Source organism: Trichomonas vaginalis, chromosome II, assembly GCF_026262505.1.
Source record: "Trichomonas vaginalis G3 chromosome II, whole genome shotgun sequence".
NCBI lineage: Eukaryota > Parabasalia > Trichomonadida > Trichomonadidae > Trichomonas > Trichomonas vaginalis.
In genome coordinates, this window is record NC_067204.1 from 22,517,380 (window position 1) to 22,537,863 (window position 20,484).

General features: G+C 31.0%; 6 protein-coding genes across 6 annotated transcripts, besides 1 other annotated feature; 4 read left to right on the forward strand and 2 right to left on the reverse strand.

Moving 5' to 3' along the window:
* Window positions 1-539: 539 nt before the first annotated feature.
* On the forward strand, window positions 540-2,712 carry TVAGG3_0591100 (VPS9 domain family; the record flags this gene model as incomplete). The annotated part of the gene is made up of 1 exon (XM_001329460.2): window positions 721-2,460. One exon carries the CDS (start codon window positions 721-723, stop codon window positions 2,458-2,460), a length of 1,740 nt encoding a protein of 579 aa, XP_001329495.1.
* A 362-nt stretch (window positions 2,713-3,074) lies between these two features.
* Window positions 3,075-4,521, reverse strand: TVAGG3_0591110 (ankyrin repeat domain-containing protein 49 family; the record flags this gene model as incomplete). The annotated part of the gene is made up of 1 exon (XM_001329461.1): window positions 3,087-4,508. The coding sequence occupies one exon, from the start codon at window positions 4,506-4,508 to the stop codon at window positions 3,087-3,089; it is 1,422 nt and encodes a 473-aa protein (XP_001329496.1).
* Window positions 4,522-5,312: 791 nt separating this feature from the next.
* On the forward strand, window positions 5,313-6,940 carry TVAGG3_0591120 (glycosyltransferase family; the record flags this gene model as incomplete). The annotated part of the gene is made up of 1 exon (XM_001329462.1): window positions 5,347-6,651. The coding sequence occupies one exon, from the start codon at window positions 5,347-5,349 to the stop codon at window positions 6,649-6,651; it is 1,305 nt and encodes a 434-aa protein (XP_001329497.1).
* Window positions 6,941-12,961: 6,021 nt separating this feature from the next.
* Window positions 12,962-15,134, forward strand: TVAGG3_0591130 (glycosyltransferase family; the record flags this gene model as incomplete). The annotated part of the gene is made up of 1 exon (XM_001329463.1): window positions 13,741-14,370. One exon carries the CDS (start codon window positions 13,741-13,743, stop codon window positions 14,368-14,370), a length of 630 nt encoding a protein of 209 aa, XP_001329498.1.
* Window positions 15,135-16,239: 1,105 nt separating this feature from the next.
* On the forward strand, window positions 16,240-17,535 carry TVAGG3_0591140 (glycosyltransferase family; the record flags this gene model as incomplete). Its single annotated transcript, XM_001329464.1, has 1 exon — window positions 16,240-17,535. The coding sequence occupies one exon, from the start codon at window positions 16,240-16,242 to the stop codon at window positions 17,533-17,535; it is 1,296 nt and encodes a 431-aa protein (XP_001329499.1).
* A 63-nt stretch (window positions 17,536-17,598) lies between these two features.
* Window positions 17,599-17,725: a mobile genetic element.
* A 1,786-nt stretch (window positions 17,726-19,511) lies between these two features.
* TVAGG3_0591160 (uncharacterized protein) lies at window positions 19,512-20,000 on the reverse strand (the record flags this gene model as incomplete). The annotated part of the gene is made up of 1 exon (XM_001285686.2): window positions 19,512-20,000. The coding sequence occupies one exon, from the start codon at window positions 19,998-20,000 to the stop codon at window positions 19,512-19,514; it is 489 nt and encodes a 162-aa protein (XP_001285687.2).
* Window positions 20,001-20,484: the final 484 nt, after the last annotated feature.

A 20,484-nucleotide genomic window follows, 5' to 3' on the forward strand; every position in this document is an offset into this window, starting at 1 on the left:
TTCAATGGTAATCACATGAAATAGAGAAACAAAACTATTTCTATATTAATAAACAATGGACACTATATGCGACAATCTCTCATAGTTTTTGAGAACCTAGGATTTTTGCCAAAAATGGATATATTGTATATGAAATTTCTTATTCAAAATTTAATTTTGTTATCTATGTATTTTTCTTGTGCATTTGGACAATAAAATGATAACTATAGATATATGAAGGAGAAACGAGATGTTAATATAGAAACTATTTTAATATTTTTATTGACCAATCTCAAATACATAGTTTTGATAGCAAACTCATGCAAGCGTTTGTTTTTTAGTAGAAATGTGATAATATCCTTAAACTAGTTAAGGTCCAATTATATTATTTATGTTGTTTGCTGGCGAAAATTTTTCATTTATTTTTATTTCCGCAGAATATTCAATTTTTGAAAAATTTATGATGTTATTACGTCAATAAAATAAAATCGGCTCAACTTCACTTTTGAACTCCCATAATAAATTAGATAATCAATAGGAAACATTTAGATATATAAATAATACTTTTAATTTGAAAATTAGATATTTTTTCTTTTGAAATCTACCAATTATATCCACCTTTTTGTGGATGTCGCTAATTCGCGAATCAGATCATTGGCAGCTGAAATAGTTTTATGTGATGAGCAGCTGAAAGTTCTTGGTTCTGCTCCAGGAACTTCAGAAAATGATTTAAAATTATTAATGCTGCGTAGAAATATTAAAGCAACATTACATCATCTAATTACAGAGTATTGTATATCAATGAATAGTTATAATCAAGATGCTGCCCCTTTGAAAATGGCAATAAGCTGCCACATTTGTACAATCAATCTACCACAATTTCAGATTAAATTACACGAATTGTTTGGTCAGCAATCTGCTTTAACAACGCTTGCTGGCAAGGATTATACAAAATACACGAGAGATGAAGATGTTCCGGCCGATATCCACTTAAAAATGATTACGTTGATTTTCCCCTACGAATTTCTCTCCGAATTACTCAAATCAATAGATTTCCTTCAAATATTTACAAAAATTATTTTAAATTATAAACCACAGAAGCATGTCAATGCTATCAAGAGTGTCTTTAATGCTATTAAGAAGTTTGGCGCTAACAATGATATATCAAACATTAATCAATTTTTTACCGCGAATGAAATTATGTTTTTTGCCTTAGCAGAGCACTTAGTTACGATCTTTACCCACAAGCAAATGATTAATTCCAACTGGGATCCGCTCAGAAACTTTTCTACCGTTGAAAAAAGTCGATTAATTGCAGAAGAAGAGTTTAAAGCTCTAAATCTCAACCAAAAACTTCTCGATCATTTACAAAGTCATCATGATATCATTGAAAAACTCAAAAATCCTCTTCCAAGCAAATCACTCAACGAATTAAGAGAAATTTGTGAGACAAAACCCGAATTAGAGTTTGATGAGAACGAGAAGATTGAAATCCCAGCTCTTCACCATGTAGTTCTTGAGCTCCGAAAGATGCCTCTCCAATGTTCTCCATCTGGATTATTATTTACTTTATCCAACGCTTTGACGATGCTTACGAACGCTGTTTCTATCGGAGGAGAGATGGTAGGTGCCGATGAGATCTTCCAGTTCTTCGTTTATTCCCTTTCCGCCGCAAAAGTTTGGTGTCTTCCTGCCATGGCACTTTTTGTCGAAAAATTTGTCGATGATGCCCTTTTAGAGACAAAATTCCAGTATTTAATAACACAGCTGAACTGTGCCGTTGAGTTCATTGAAGGTAGAAAGCTGTCGATCAAGCCATTCATCATTTTGCCACATACAAAAATGACTCCTGAAATAGAAGCGAAACTTTCACCTGTTGACGACGAAATCATTGTTATGAAGAGGTTTGCTGTGTATGCATATCCAACATTCACTGAGGAATGTCAGACTGTTTTCCCAGGAATGATAAAATACACAGGAAAACTCGAAGACCAAGCTTTCGTCAGAAAATTTTCGTTGAAAGGAAGTCCTTCTTTTCTTGATGATTTTGAAAGCGTCGCCAGCTTGAATGGAGCCATTTTCCCACTGAATCAGGACTACATTGTTAAACACAAGATGATTAGAGTTGATTCAGGAAACATGGTTGATTCTGCTGACGACATCAACAGATTTTCAACTTTGATGCTGATGTTTTCTGGAGAAATAAACAATCCATCGACTGGAAAGATAAACAAGGCTTTCTCCATTGTGAATGGCATTTGGAAGATGGCAAGCAATGTAGCGAAACTGGATCTGATCGTTGCTGATCTACAGATGGCATTGGTTTTCATCGGAAAACTGCCTCCAAACTTTCATGTCGACGGAATATTTAACCATGACACTTATAGAGCGCTTGTAGAACTTGTTGGAAAGCGAGGAAAGGTAGAACTATCACCTAAAATGTTCGAAAATGTTAAGAAACTCGCTGAAGAAAATAAATAAAGATCTTTTTTGTATTTTTCTAATATTAAATTTTAGAAACTCTTTTTTTAAATAGATTATGTTTTATAAAACAATTAACATTACTCGTTTCAAAATGTTTTTAAACGCAACAAATTCTCGACATGTTACAGTAACATAGGGCATTTACTTTCATAAAACAATTAAATCCTTCATATTGAACAAAATATCTTAATAAAAAGCAGACAAATGAATTTCTAATTTCATGATGTTCAATGAATAAAAGAAAGTTACTGATATGGCAATAAATCTTCATTAGACAGCAATTAATATATGAAAAGGATTTGCATAGCTTCCAAATTTTTATTGGACGTAATACAATGTAATAGAGAGTAGATGATTGACTATTCTTCGGCAAAGAATGATACAGAATAATTCCTTATGAACATTCTTCATTTTTCATTAGAAATCATGTATGACTGAGAATATTACTGTATGAATGATTCTTTCAAGAGCTAATAAGCCCATATTCATCCCAATGTGCTTGTATAATATCCTCATGTTTAAAAATTGTATTGATATTTATCCAAATAAAAAATTTTTGATATTTTTTAAAAAAAGCAAAAAAATTCAGTGACTATATAAAATAAATATAAAATATATAAAGCTTAGTCGTCGTTCATTACAGGAGCGCGCATTGGGCATTCTGCCTCTATTCTGTGCTCTATAACATCTATAACATCTCTCTCAGCTCTCTTCACGTCATCAGAAGACAAGTTCCAGATCTTTTCAGCGCCATCGAACACGTCGTAAGCGTTTGTTGTGTCTCTGATTCCGCGTGCACCCTGTAATTTGTCCTTAACGATCTTTGCTAGTAATGTAGCCTTAATTGTGTCGACTTCGCCTTGAATCTGGTCGAGTTGCTGTTGTTGCTTGTTGCACTGTTGGTCGATCTCGTTAAGCTTCTTCTCGTGAGCTTCTTTGACACGAACTGGATCTGTCATGTTCTTAATCCACTCATTTTTAACGTTTTCGATGGTTTCTTCAATGTTGTTCATGAAACGAGCACGATTCTCGTTAAGTTGGTCGTTGACGGCCTCTGTATAACGTCTGATATCATTTTCGGCATCATGGCGTATTTTATTTACGCGTTCATCACCTTGGCCATTAACAGAGAGTGGGCCTGTTTCAAGTTTCTGAGCTTGTTCTGCAAGAATGTCTGAAAGATCTTCGATAATCGCATGCTGCTTTTCGAGAACGGTCATGATTTCATCCATTTGCTCATCATGCTCGTCTGCAAGCTGCTTGATAAGATTGGCTTTTGTAACTTCGATATTCTTAAGGAAATCATTCAATAAATCGATATGGTAGTTTGTTGTGGCCTCAAGTTCTGTGCGAGCATGCCAACGAACACTAGAAAGAGCCATAGCAACGAAAAAGTTGATTGATTGTTCATGGATCATTGGGCAATGGAAGATATAATTTTCTTGGTCCTCTGGAAGTAAATCGAAGTTAATTCTGAGGATGAGAAGAATTGCTGTTTCTGGTTCTGTCTTGATAATACGCATAACAAATTTAATGTACTTTTCCATATCAAATCCTTTCTTCTCGGCCATAAGTACAATCCTGAATAGGATTTCTGGCTCTACATCTGGAAGACGGTCATCATCCATCACTTCATCAAAAACGTTAGCAACTGCCTGAAGATCAGATCTTTTAGCAGTTCCTTCATCAATGTTTTTGAGAAGGTTTCCGAGAACATCGTTCTTTGGTCTGTAAACTATTCCGTTTTCTTTGCACAAATCTTGGCAGTATCTCTCAAGATTAGGGCAATCCCATTTTCTAGCAACATCCAAAAGCTCAAGCGCATAAAGAGGCTGGAGTTGGAAGTTGCGGAGTTGGCATGATGATAAAAATGCTTTAAATGTTTCATCTGAAACAACTTCGTTAAATTCCATATGATCTCTCTGAATTAAACAATCACGCGCGAATTTTCCTGAGTGCTGGGCAAAAATAACAGGGTCGACCTTGTACATGTTGTCCTTGTAGCCAATGTAGTAAGGCCCCTTCGGAATATTAGAATTGCTCATATCTTTTTTTGTTAATGTTTTTTTTTCTTTTTTTTTGAGTTTTTAACGTCTCAGTTGAGGACGATTATTTGAAACGGTTAACTTTACAATTCTTTACATTGGATTTCACAGTTTAATTATCTTATGTATTTGAATACTCATCCTAATTCATCTAATAATCAGTCAATATTTTTCGAAAATAACAACTAATTTTGGCCAATTTAGAAAAGATAAGAATATGGACTTTCCTATTATATAAGCGCTCAAATCTAATTCGTTCTACTATCAATCGACTTGATTTTGGATGACATTGAAAATGAATTTACGAAACTCAGAAATTGAATGTTGAGAATTAATAGGAGTAATGTATTTGCAAAATAAATATAAACTCAAAATAGCAAACCTACACAAGCAGTTTTTTTTTTAATATATATTGCGAGATGAGTGAATGTGTTGACCATTATATAAAAATGTCAATGTAAACACTACTTGCATTAAGAAATCAAATTTGATACTCAAATAACGAGAAAAATATTGGTCAACTGATGCTAAACTTGTATTGAAGCCCATTGTTCTTAAATATATCTTCCTCATTAGCAACATGATCTTATATCACCGCATTATAAGTTTAAGAAATATGATTTTGTTAATAAGATCGGCAAAATACCAATTTCAGCGATTCCATGCACACTGGCTTAATGGTATGGATTAAGAATATTACTATTAGCAAAATTGAAAATTGGCCATTAAAATTTGCACCTACTGAGATTACAAATTTTTTTGTCAAATTGTCAGATTTGTAAAGTTAAAATATGTCAGAATTGAGGACTCGTTTGGTCAAAATTTTTTCTTTTTCACCATGATTGCACAGGCACTTGAAGTTATAGTCTTTTTATTTACATGTTTGGTGTCGTTATTAGCTGAACAAAGTACTTGTTCAATGTATATACTAGTTCATGGCGTACAAAAATATCAAAGTACACCAACAAGAAAAGTCGACAACATTGAAATCATTGACAATTACAGTGTTATTCTTCCAAATGGTGGCTACTTAAAAGTCAGAATGGGTCCTAAATCATGGCCATTTTACCAAGGTAACTCAATAGATTTAGACTGTCTTGGTCTACAACACTCAATTTACCATCATTTTCACCGCGCAGATGTTTGTCTATACGGTGTTTACTTCTACGACTATTTTATTGAATTGGCCAATAAACACTATCCATACCGTTATCCAAATGCCACAAATCATTCATTACAAGTGTACCAGAAAATCGTTTTAGGGTTTTCACATCATCCTCAGTATGGTCACTTCATGCATGATATGCTTTGTCCGATTATGTCAATGCCTGCTGAAATTTTGGAAGGTGCAGACATCTTTGTCCACTTTAAAGAGAACGAAGCCAGAAACATATTTTCATTCTTAGGTTTTGATCCGAAACGTATACATTCACTTACTGGTCAGTGGGTTCATGGAATTGATGTTCATGCAACAGTTAGTCAATTTGGAATCAACGCGATGTTCCAAGCTTGGATTGATTTGCACCATTACATATATCAAAAATACAATTTGTACAATATTGCTCCAACACAAATGACAGCAATCAATAAACCAAAAGGAAATTGGGGATGTGTTGGAAACTTTGACGCCCTCTTCGAACGAGCCAAGAAATTATATCCAGAATATAACTGGAAACTATATCCAGCGAGTACATTGTTTGACATTGAACGTACAGCAAAGATTTTAGCAGCATCTAAGTTATATGTTTCAGCAGCAGGTTCTGCGTGTTTCAACTGTATTTATATGCATGAAAACACACAGATTTTGTTCTTCACTCGACAGCTTCCAGATAATCCAGCGTTAGCAGGTGTTGCAACACTTGGCATTTTTGCATATGCAATCAGCACTGAAAACTTATCTAATGTTTCTCTTTCTGATTTCGATCCTGGGCTTCACGAGATCATGTATGTTGTTAAATATGGTCATTGGAATAATGGTATCGAAAACAGAACAGGTCAATTCCTTGATTCGTCATTTTATAAGAAAGGATTTGAAATATACGCAGAAACAGGAAAAACAAATATTCTTGTACCTTCTAAATCATTCAGGAAGCACACACATCGTAAGATTCAACCAGGTCGCACTTTCATGGAGTTCTTTTAGTTTCAAGAATATAACTACCAGTTAAATGTTATATTAGGTGTACAACTTCTTAATTAAAATATATACTTTTGTTTTGTATCTTCTAAAAATAGAATTTAATATTGTTAAAATCATGCTAAGTAAAAAATTTTTAGATATTTTAAGTCGCATGCAAGAGATCTGAAATCATATTCTTTATCTGAAATCATATTCTTTATCTCAGATGTTAATGTGTATCTGAGATCATATTCTTTATCTCAGATGATAATCTGTATCTGAGATGATCTTTTTTATCTGAGATGATGTTCTTTAACTGAAATCATATTCTTTATCTCAGATGATAATGTGTATCTGAGATGATAATATGTATCTGAGATCATATTCTTTATCTGAGATCATATTCTTTATCTCAGATGATAATGTGTATCTGAGATCATATTCTTTATCTGAAATCATATTCTTTATCTCAGATGTTAATGTGTATCTGAGATCATATTCTTTATCTCAGATGATAATCTGTATCTGAGATTAGAATGTAAATATCAAATGAAAAAAAAACCAATTTTAACAATAATAATATCCCTGTATAATGATACTTTGCTTCTTATCAGTGCATATGTATATCATTACGAAACTAACTGTTAAAAAAAACATATTTTTTCGATTGTCAGATTTTTTGAAAAAGTGACATTAATAAGTTGAGAAGACAAATTGATTATTATAATTTGAGGAAATGAAAGAAGGTATTGATATCAGAATACTATATTGACGAGATGAGAATGTGTTTCTGAGATCATATTCTTTATCTGAGATGATAATGTGTATCTCAGATGAAAATCTGTATATGAGATCATATTCTTTATCTCAGATGATAATGTCTATCTCAGATGATAATGTGTATCTGAGATCATATTCTTTATTTGAGATGATAATGTGTATCTGAGATCATATTCTTTATCTGAGATGATAATCTGTATCTGAGATCATATTCTTTATCTCAGATGATAATGTGTATCTGAGATCATATTCTTTATGTCAGATGATAATCTGTATCTGAGATCATATTCTTTATCTGAGATCATATTCTTTATCTCAGATGATAATGTGTATATGAGATCATATTCTTTATCTCAGATGATAATGTGTATCTGAGATCATATTCTTTATCTGAAATCATATTCTTTATCTCAGATGATAATCTGTATCTGAGATTAGAATGTAAATATCAAATGAAAAAAAACCAATTTTAACAATAATAATATCCCTGTATAATGATACTTTGCTTCTTATCAGTGCATATGTATATCATTACGAAACTAACTGTTAAAAAAAACATATTTTTTCGATTGTCAGATTTTTTGAAAAAGTGACATTAATAAGTTGAGAAGACAAATTGATTATTATAATTTGAGGAAATGAAAGAAGGTATTGATATCAGAATACTATATTGACGAGATGATAACTTTGATCTGAGATCATATTCTTTATCTGAGATGATAATGTGTATCTCAGATGAAAATCTGTATATGAGATCATATTCTTTATCTCAGATGATAATGTCTATCTCAGATGATAATGTGTATCTGAGATCATATTCTTTATTTGAGATGATAATGTGTATCTGAGATGATCTCTTTTATCTGAGATGATATTCTTTATTGGAGATGATAATGTGTATCTCAGATGATAATCTGTATCTGAGATTAGAATGTAAATATCAAATGAAAAAAAACCAATTTTAACAATAATAATATCCCTGTATAATGATACTTTGCTTCTTATCAGTGCATATGTATATCATTACGAAACTAACTGTTAAAAAAAACATATTTTTTCGATTGTCAGATTTTTTGAAAAAGTGACATTAATAAGTTGAGAAGACAAATTGATTATTATTATTTGAGGAAATGAAAGAAGGTATTGATATCAGAATACTATATTGATGAGATGATAACTTTGATTTGAGATCATATTCTTTATCTGAGATGATAATGTGTATCTGAGATCATATTCTTTATCTGAGATCATATTCTTTATCTCAGATGATAATCTGTATCTGAGATGATCTTTTTTATCTGAGATGATGTTCTTTAACTGAAATCATATTCTTTATCTCAGATGATAATGTGTATCTGAGATGATAATATGTATCTGAGATCATATTCTTTATCTGAGATCATATTCTTTATCTGAGATCATATTCTTTATCTGAGATCATATTCTTTATCTGAGATCATATTCTTTATCTGAGATCATATTCTTTATCTGAGATGAAAATCTGTATCTGAGATCATATTCTTTATCTGAAATCATATTCTTTATCTGAAATCATATTCTTTATCTGAAATCATATTCTTTATCTCAGATGTTAATGTGTATCTGAGATCATATTCTTTATCTCAGATGATAATCTGTATCTGAGATTAGAATGTAAATATCAAATGAAAAAAAAACCAATTTTAACAATAATAATATCCCTGTATAATGATACTTTGCTTCTTATCAGTGCATATGTATATCATTACGAAACTAACTGTTAAAAAAAACATATTTTTTCGATTGTCAGATTTTTTGAAAAAGTGACATTAATAAGTTGAGAAGACAAATTGATTATTATTATTTGAGGAAATGAAAGAAGGTATTGATATCAGAATACTATATTGATGAGATGATAACTTTGATTTGAGATCATATTCTTTATCTGAGATGATAATGTGTATCTGAGATCATATTCTTTATCTGAGATCATATTCTTTATCTCAGATGATAATCTGTATCTGAGATGATCTTTTTTATCTGAGATGATGTTCTTTAACTGAAATCATATTCTTTATCTCAGATGATAATGTGTATCTGAGATGATAATATGTATCTGAGATCATATTCTTTATCTGAGATCATATTCTTTATCTGAGATCATATTCTTTATCTGAGATCATATTCTTTATCTGAGATCATATTCTTTATCTGAGATCATATTCTTTATCTGAGATGAAAATCTGTATCTGAGATCATATTCTTTATCTGAAATCATATTCTTTATCTGAAATCATATTCTTTATCTGAAATCATATTCTTTATCTCAGATGTTAATGTGTATCTGAGATCATATTCTTTATCTCAGATGATAATCTGTATCTGAGATTAGAATGTAAATATCAAATGAAAAAAAAACCAATTTTAACAATAATAATATCCCTGTATAATGATACTTTGCTTCTTATCAGTGCATATGTATATCATTACGAAACTAACTGTTAAAAAAAACATATTTTTTCGATTGTCAGATTTTTTGAAAAAGTGACATTAATAAGTTGAGAAGACAAATTGATTATTATAATTTGAGGAAATGAAAGAAGGTATTGATATCAGAATACTATATTGACGAGATGATAACTTTGATCCGAGATCATATTCTTTATCTGAGATGATAATGTGTATCTGAGATCATATTCTTTATTTGAGATGATAATGTGTATCTGAGATGATCTCTTTTATCTGAGATGATATTCTTTATTGGAGATGATAATGTGTATCTCAGATGATAATCTGTATCTGAGATTAGAATGTAAATATCAAATGAAAAAAAACCAATTTTAACAATAATAATATCCCTGTATAATGATACTTTGCTTCTTATCAGTGCATATGTATATCATTACGAAACTAACTGTTAAAAAAAACATATTTTTTCGATTGTCAGATTTTTTTGAAAAAGTGACATTAATAAGTTGAGAAGACAAATTGATTATTATTATTTGAGGAAATGAAAGAAGGTATTGATATCAGAATACTATATTGATGAGATGATAACTTTGATTTGAGATCATATTCTTTATCTGAGATGATAATGTGTATCTGAGATCATATTCTTTATCTGAGATCATATTCTTTATCTCAGATGATAATCTGTATCTGAGATGATCTTTTTTATCTGAGATGATGTTCTTTAACTGAAATCATATTCTTTATCTCAGATGATAATGTGTATCTGAGATGATAATATGTATCTGAGATCATATTCTTTATCTGAGATCATATTCTTTATCTGAGATCATATTCTTTATCTGAGATCATATTCTTTATCTGAGATCATATTCTTTATCTGAGATCATATTCTTTATCTGAGATGAAAATCTGTATCTGAGATCATATTCTTTATCTGAAATCATATTCTTTATCTGAAATCATATTCTTTATCTGAAATCATATTCTTTATCTCAGATGTTAATGTGTATCTGAGATCATATTCTTTATCTCAGATGATAATCTGTATCTGAGATTAGAATGTAAATATCAAATGAAAAAAAAACCAATTTTAACAATAATAATATCCCTGTATAATGATACTTTGCTTCTTATCAGTGCATATGTATATCATTACGAAACTAACTGTTAAAAAAAACATATTTTTTCGATTGTCAGATTTTTTGAAAAAGTGACATTAATAAGTTGAGAAGACAAATTGATTATTATAATTTGAGGAAATGAAAGAAGGTATTGATATCAGAATACTATATTGACGAGATGATAACTTTGATCCGAGATCATATTCTTTATCTGAGATGATAATGTGTATCTGAGATCATATTCTTTATTTGAGATGATAATGTGTATCTGAGATGATCTCTTTTATCTGAGATGATGTTCTTGAACTGAGATCATATTCTTTATCTCAGATGATAATGTGTATCTGAGATGATCTCTTTTATCTGAGATGATGTTCTTGAACTGAGATCATATTCTTTATCTCAGATGATAATGTGTATCTGAGATCATATTCTTTATCTCAGATGATAATCTGTATCTGAGATTAGAATGTAAATATCAAATGAAAAAAACCAATTTTAACAATAATAATATCCCTGTATAATGATACTTTGCTTCTTATCAGTGCATATGTATATCATTACGAAACTAACTGTTAAAAAAAACATATTTTTTCGATTGTCAGATTTTTTGAAAAAGTGACATTAATAAGTTGAGAAGACAAATTGATTATTATTATTTGAGGAAATGAAAGAAGGTATTGATATCCTAATAACATATTGATGAGATGATAACTTTGATCCGAGATCATATTCTTTATCTGAGATGATAATGTGTATCTGAGATCATATTCTTTATTTGAGATGATAATGTGTATCTGAGATGATCTCTTTTATCTGAGATGATGTTCTTGAACTGAGATCATATTCTTTATCTCAGATGATAATGTGTATCTGAGATGATCTCTTTTATCTGAGATGATGTTCTTGAACTGAGATCATATTCTTTATCTCAGATGATAATGTGTATCTGAGATGATCTCTTTTATCTGAGATGATGTTCTTGAACTGAGATCATATTCTTTATCTCAGATGTTAATGTGTATCTGAGATCATATTCTTTATCTCAGATGATAATCTGTATCTGAGATTAGAATGTAAATATCAAATGAAAAAAAAACCAATTTTAACAATAATAATATCCCTGTATAATGATACTTTGCTTCTTATCAGTGCATATGTATATCATTACGAAACTAACTGTTAAAAAAAACATATTTTTTCGATTGTCAGATTTTTTGAAAAAGTGACATTAATAAGTTGAGAAGATCGCAAACATTACATTTAATTTTATCTGATACATTAATTTAATCATCTTCAATCAGAAATTATTTGTTATATGTATTTAAGTTTCTGACATATGATTTTTTGTCCCAAATTCAAGTTCATATCATATAAAATAATTCACTTAAAATAAAGCCGAAAATTTGAATTCATTTGGTTTTCAAGTTTGATTAGAATCTTTGTCTTGTTTTGTAACTATGTGCTATCTGTGTCTCGAAGAAGTTATGAGTTTGTGTAGTACATTTTGGACCAAGTTTGAAAAATTCGGTGATTAACAAGAATTTCAAGTTTGATTAGAATCTTTGTCTTGTTTTGTAACTATGTGCTATCTGTGTCTCGAAGAAGTTATGAGTTTGTGTAGTACATTTTGGACCAAGTTTGAAAAATTCGGTGATTAACAAGAATTTCAAGTTTGATTAGAATCTTTGTCTTGTTTTGTAACTATGTGCTATCTGTGTCTCGAAGAAGTTATGAGTTTGTGAAACTGATAATTTGACGAAGCTTAATAATCAACAATTCAGATTAGCTCCATAATAACTATAATCCTGACTTGAAAATTCATAATTCCTTTCATTCCAAATGATTAAATCTTAGATAACATCAACATTTCAAGCTAAACCATTCATCAAAAGATTCCAAAAAAATTAATTTCGTTTTAAATGTCTAAAAAAATATATCCTTTAGATATCTAAATCATTAAAATAAAGTTAAAAAAATGAAATTTATTTATTCAGATTCGAGTTTTATTGAGTTTCTATGAGCTTTTAGCTAGTTTTAAATCAAGCAATATTCATTTTTATTATCATAAAGTCATAACCAGTATGTTATTTTATAAATATTTATAGAAAATATTCATGAATTAAATTTATATGTATATATTTATTCATTTAATAAGAATATGATTTTGAACTACCGTATATCAAATTTGTAATCAATTAAAGGTGTATTTCATTCTATATTAAAAAATAAAATTTTTATTCTGAGTAAATTACGCTGTGGTTCTAGCGATATGATCGTATTCCATAGTATAAGTGTTTCGTAGTTTATTCTTGAACGATGTTTATTTTTTAATGCATGAATTTGCAACTTCAATAATATTTTGAAAGTAGTTCCATAAAAACATCATGATATGATTCCTAGTACCAATTTTTTACATGCCATTTTAATGATGGCCCAAAAGAGAAAGTTTTCGGATTAACCTAAAACGATCTTTCCATAGACGCACTTAAAAGTGACATCGTTTTTTTTTCCAAGTTTCTTTCTTTTTATTTTGTACCAATTACATCACGCATTCATCCTTTTAGCATCATTTTTTATATTCAATCTTCTGATCATTACGTACTCCGTTACAAGATCCAAGTATCAATACATATTATACTCAGTAAATGCAACGAAAGTAAAAGATTTTTGCCCATTTGCTATTTTCAAATCATTATTCAAGTTAAGCGAGACTTTTCCAGTTGAAAGAAAGGATACTGCGCTATTCTACGGAGAAAAAATGAACCTTTTTATTCATAATATCATTGAAGGCAGAGAATCTTTCATTGAACAAGCCCATCATTTTCATGGTAACTGGGTTCATGCAAAGAAAATGTACGCTTCATACGAGTATGCCATTTCGGATGGAGTTACAGTATATGAAGCAGGAGATATGAACAACTTTAGAAATATCTTTAAATATCATCCTGGCAGAGTTGTTGGCGCATATGATAACGTTATTGTCCTTGGTCATGTAGGAGTAGGCCTTTTTGGACATTTTATGAATGAAGTTTTGACACAGCTAGTACTTTTCCCGGAAGAAATACAAAGGAAGTCATACATCATAGTAAAAGGAAATCGTTCCATGTGGGAGGGAATCATGACTGTTCTTGGATTCGAAGGAAGAACAATTGTTCTTCAACCAAAGCAATGGATTTATTGCGAGAATCTCTATACAGTTGTTGAACCAAGACCTCATGGAGGGTATTACGGACCAGCAATAGATAATCTTCATACTGTACTTAGAAAAGCTTTTAACATTTCTCATATTATTCCGACCAAAATCGAATTTTTGAATAGGAAAGGACCTCTAAGAGTCGTAGAAAACTACGGAGAATTGATTGAAGCCACAAAAAAAGAAATATCCTGATTATAATTTCTTTCTTATTCCAGACACTTTAGTTGCACATGAAGCGGCTAAGACATTTTCGACTTGTAGAATTATGATGACAACTACGGGCTCTTCTTGCAATAATATTATGTATATGGCTGATAAAACATGTATTATTAAATTGGTAGGGCCAATAGTTGACGTAAGTAATATTGTTGTGCCGATATCAATTGAAATATATCAAATCAACATATACTATCCGGGTTTGCTTCATTATAAGCCAACTATAACTCATGTTAACATTAATGAGGCATTGAAAGCTATTGATTTGGCATTTTATGTCACAGAACATCATAAGTGGCCTCAAATCGCCGAATTCAATTACTTTATCTAATACCCAGATTTGCCTTACTTTTACCACCTCTCTAAAGCTGGGGACACCGCCTATCGTTGGGAGTAGCTATTAAATAGAACCACCAAGGGTATTTTTCGAACTGCTGGTGTAGTGTAGTGGAAACATCCGACATAATGATTTATTATGCCAAGGTTTGATTCTCATTTAGCTAATTTTTTTCTTTTTTGGATCATGAATTTTTTTTGGGTCACTATAAGATTTGTTTCATGTTCTAAATCTGCTGCATATGTAATCTATTTTTATTTACCTATTTTTTAAAAATCTATTGGATTGCCAAATTTGAATATATTTAAAATCATAAAACTCCAAAAAAACTATAAATATATGTTTTATGCATAGTGCCGATACTCAAATATCAGATTACTTAGATCCATGAATAATATCCGAATTTTTTTTCTTAAAATTAAACTTCAAAACTTCTTGCAATCTTATTCTTAATCAATTGTAAATTTTTAAAACCATTTTTTAAAATAATTTTGCGTAAATTTTATTCTCATGTTGTTTTAATCGAAAATTGATACATTTTCAAAAAAATAATATTGACTTATGAAATTCATTTTTAAGGTGAAATAGTATTGTTTTTATTAAAGTATATGAATAATATATAAAAAATTAATGAATAATATAAGCAGATTTTTAGTTTACAAAACAAATATGAGCAATGCAATTTCAAACTTTTGCTGGCAATTTCGATATTGCTCAAGTTTGTAGTATTTGTGATACCTATAACATCGGCTTAATCAAAATTCGATTTTTCTTATGAGTTATTGAGAAAATTTGATTGCAATGAGAAGGATTTCGACGTTTTTGATAAACTAAGAACTGAGCTTTAGGGGTTCAGTTCATTTATGGCTGTAGTTTGATGCGTAGATCTTTTTTTTATTGTAAATTCTTTCAGCATGGAGATCGAGAATGAATCTTTTGAGAACTTTATGAGTTTTTACACCCGTAAAGAGGTCCTTCGAGGAAAGATAGTCCAGACTACATGAAGATGTGGGTTAACCAAAAAATCCGATGGTTTCCCCATATTCATGTAGATCTTCGAAAAAATGAGCACCAAAAAAGCCAAAAAAATAGGCTTTTTATTGGATTTGTACACTAGATCAATAACCTATTTAGGATCTGACACTCTTTTTAGCCAGAGATATGAGGTCCTTTCTAGGAAAACGATCTATTCATCCATAAAAAAAATGAATTATCGTTTTCCCCAGAAATTACATGGGGAGTGGTAAAAGTAAGGAAAATCTGGGTATATAGATTTATAAAATTTGTTTATTTATTTTTTTTTTGTAAAGTGTCAAAAAAATTATAAATAAAAAAAATTAAGGTCTGTATGTAGAACCTGAGGAGTCATCAAAGTGTGAACATTCTGTATATAATCTCAATACATGTTGATACAGCAAATTATGAATTCTTGTATTATGAATATTCGTGGCACTTTTTCTTTGAAAATTGTTTATTGCGTATAGAAAATTTTCATCTTTACTTTCTGAATGAATCGCTTTCCCTATATAGCTATATTTGTATTATTTATATCCAGTATTGGTCTCGTGCCCAGATTTCAATTCAAAACATATTTTTATCCATTTAAAACAAATATAAATATTGTTCAAATACAAAAGAAAGAAACATTTGGTCAAGTAGAGATCAAAGGCATCAAAGAAGGATTGTGCAATGAATATATTGATCAGTTACTCAAATTTAACTTAACATATAAAAAATATCGCGATAAATTACTTTACGGATTCTGGAATAACACCGAAGACTTTGACTATGCAAAGTTCTTTACTCGTGCAGACTTAGTTCCCAAATTTGGTAAAAAAGAATTTATTGATAAAATAAATCGCTTCGAAGGCAAGATTGCAATATACAAAAATGCTTACGGCACATACTCTGGCGAATTTGCAGTTGATGGCTACATTATTCGTCCACCTTTCGCCTCTGGCCCCGCTTGGATCAGAGTTTACACAAATGGTCCAGTTGTTTATCAATGTGAAAATGCTTGTTTATTCGGGCATAAAGCACTTAATAACATTGGCCATTTTATGAACGATTATTTACAGCCTCTCATCTTATTACCAAAAGAATTTCGCGAAAACTGTGTTTGCATCATCAATTCCTTATCAATGCTTAACGGTGATGAACTACTTAGAGCAATAAACGTCTCTAAATACATATACGTCAAAGAAGGCGAGTGGGTATTTGCAAAAAGATTAGCAGTGGCCGTAGAAGGCCGTCCTCACTACATGCATTACGGAATGTCATTACAGATACTTGTTGACAAGCTTAGGGAGTATTATAAGCTTCCTGAGATCGAACCAACAAGATATATTATCTTTAACAGAGCAAATAAGACAAATAGACATATCCTTAATATAGATGATATTATCGCCAGAATGAAGACTGATATCCCTGTTAAATTCGAATATGTCCCAGATTGGATCGGTCCTTATTACGAATATGCAAAATTTTTCTCATCTGTTAAGTGTATGTTCACAGCTGCAGGAAGTAACTGCCATAAGACTGTTTTTATGAAGAAAGGCACAGTTGCTGCTATTGTAGGAAGCCAGATGTTTGATTACGGAGCGCTTTCAACATTGATGTCTGTAGGAATCAGAGTTGCTGTTGCACATCATCAGTTCTGGCATTTCTACAATAAATGCGTGTGCGATGTTGATCTGGCAATTAAAACTATTCGAGTTGCTGTTTATTACTCTGTAAATAACACTTGGCCAGAGCCTATTCCAAATGTAACTTTTGTTGATTATGATAGAGTTAGATATAAATAAAAAAAAACATAATTTGTTGTTAAATTATCATATTTATAATAAATAATTTAGTCTATAAGATCGTTAAGGCTGCACTTACCCCCATCTGACTTTAATTCAAATTTTTGACAACCGGCGTGAAGCGCCATTAAAATTTAACCTTAAACACCTGAATTGAATGCCCTGTCATAGGGGCGTAAGTGCACCCTTAATGGAACATTAATGCAAAGAAACTTTCCCCTTGGAATACAAACTTTGAATTCAAATTGAAAGCAAAATTAGTAGATTCAATGGACGCAATTGTAGAATATATTACTTTTGTATGTTGAATAAGAAAGAAAAGCATTCTATAAGTCAAATCAAAGACATTGTCTCTCAAAATATTTCAATGATCTCAGAAAAATAAATATTTTTGAGATAATTATTTTTAATGGCTACACACTCAATTTTTCAAAAATGCTGTGGTTACTTTAAATTCAATGCTATGCTAAATGCTGATAAATAGTTTTCATAAATTTCATTGAATAGTTTACAATTCACAAAATTTTTCAAATAAATTATGAAATTTGTTAACAATGCATAAAATATGAAAAAAATTCATCTTTCTCTCAAAATTGTATAAAAGTATTTTTGAATGTGAGTTTTTGAAAATTGGAAAATACCCTCAATTTTTAACTTTTGCAACTCCAAAAACCAGGTGTTTTTCCAGAACTACCATCTAGGATGAGTCCTAGGAGCTATAATTCTAGGGTTAGATGATATCCACTTAGTACTTTTATTTGTATATGTTTTAGTGGAATTTGGTGAGGGGTCATGAAATTCGTATCTAATTTGCTATCATCTAAGCTGGTAAAAGTTAGAGAAAGCTATTTACTGGTTGTATATTACAAATATACCTTGTAATAGAAAATATAAGTGTTTGTGATTTAAATTCGCTCAATTAGCTCGAAAATTTGTTTTATATCCATGACAAACTAACACTATCCTATTTATGTGGTTTCCAATCTGTTCCCAAAATATATCAGCATGAATATATATATATTGATATTATTTGCAATTTCATCATTAAATAGTACCTTTTTTTCTATTTTTAATTTAGAAATGGTATATTTATATGATAGCGACACAATTTTAATTAAAAAATATATGTTATCGATCATCACACTCAAATTGAATTTCAAAAATTTTAGAATTTTTCAATTTCAATATTGAAAATATATTTCTTATATCATAGCGATTCATGTTATAATAATATGGAGAAAAATATTGTTTTAAATCTAAAATTTAAAATGAATGATTGGGCATTACATTAATCCAATTTATTGTTTATTTGTTAATCTAGTGGAAACAATTAATATTTTGGAGAAACAAAAATTTGAAATTTGAAATTTTGAAAAAAATGCATGAATCGGTAATTAAACATTGATTTATTAATTTATTAGCCATGCTTTTGATGTTGGTCTTATTCTTAAGCCGATTTAAAGAATTAATTTTTCCAAATCGTGTTTGACATTAACACATATAGATATATCAGGAAAAAAGGTATCACTTATCAAGTTATTGGTTTTTATGTATCTCCTAACTTTGCCTCGTTCTGAATACAATTCTAGTTAACGAATTTTAAATAACTATATGAAGAATACATCATTTTGGTTTTATTATTATTAAAATGATATATATTAGCTATGTATATGCTTGTAAGAATATTATTCCGTGAATTGGAAACAGAAAAAATAAATTTAGACAGAAAATGCATATCTTTAAAAAATAATATGAAATTTAGCTTTGATATTATTATCCGATAAAATATGCATGATAATTACTCCGCAAATAAAATTTAGGAAGCAAGTTGTGACGGTTTGGGCGGTTTTCAATGGCCCACAAGGAAGGAAGTATCGTTTTATCAGGCAACAAGAGGTCTTGAAATGAGTAAAGGACTGATCACCCTTGAAAGGTTCAAACTTGCTTGCGCGCCGCAGTCTTAAAAATGATATGTTTCACTTCTGGTCGAAAATTTCAACCTCTATGACAGTTGTTGGATGAACAATTGTGTAGCGGGATGAAATCTGAGTGCGGCCTGGGGCTGCAGCATCAATCTTCCCGGCATCTTTACCGCAATCATCTCTTAGATTGCACACAAAGTTGCGAACGAGCAGCTTTCTATGCGGTAAAGATGCCGGTAAAAGAGAGCCGTAGTGATTCTCTGCTGCAGCGTCAATCTTCCCGGCATCTTTACCGCAATCATCTCTTAGATTGCACACAAAGTTGCGAACGAGCAGTTTTCTATGCGGTAAAGATGCCGGAAAGAGAGAGTCGATGTGAGGTTCTTTTCGAGGGCTCCTCGAATGAGACACTGTTCCGCATTGATAACTTGAACGCGGAAGTTTGACCGACAAGAGTGTATTGTGCACTCCTGTCGGTCGCAGTGTCTCATTCTGGGAGACATTGCCTCTGCATGTCTCCCAGAATGGAACAATGTTCCGCATTGATAACTTGAACGCGGAAGTTTGACCGACAAGAGTGTATTGTGCACTCCTGTCGGTCGCAGTGTCTCATTCTGGGAGACATTGCCTCTGCATGTCTCCCAGAATGGAACAATGTTCCGCATTGATAACTTGAACGCGGAAGTTTGACCGACAAGAGTGTATTGTGCACTCCTGTCGGTCGCAGTGTCTCATTCTGGGAGACATTGCCTCTGCATGTCTCCCAGAATGGAACAATGTTCCGCATTGATAACTTGAACGCGGAAGTTTGACCGACAAGAGTGTATTGTGCACTCCTGTCGGTCGCAGTGTCTCATTCTGGGAGACATTGCCTCTGCATGTCTCCCAGAATGGAACAATGTTCCGCATTGATAACTTGAACGCGGAAGTTTGACCGACAAGAGTGTATTGTGCACTCCTGTCGGTCGCAGTGTCTCATTCTGGGAGACATTGCCTCTGCATGTCTCCCAGAATGGAACAATGTTCC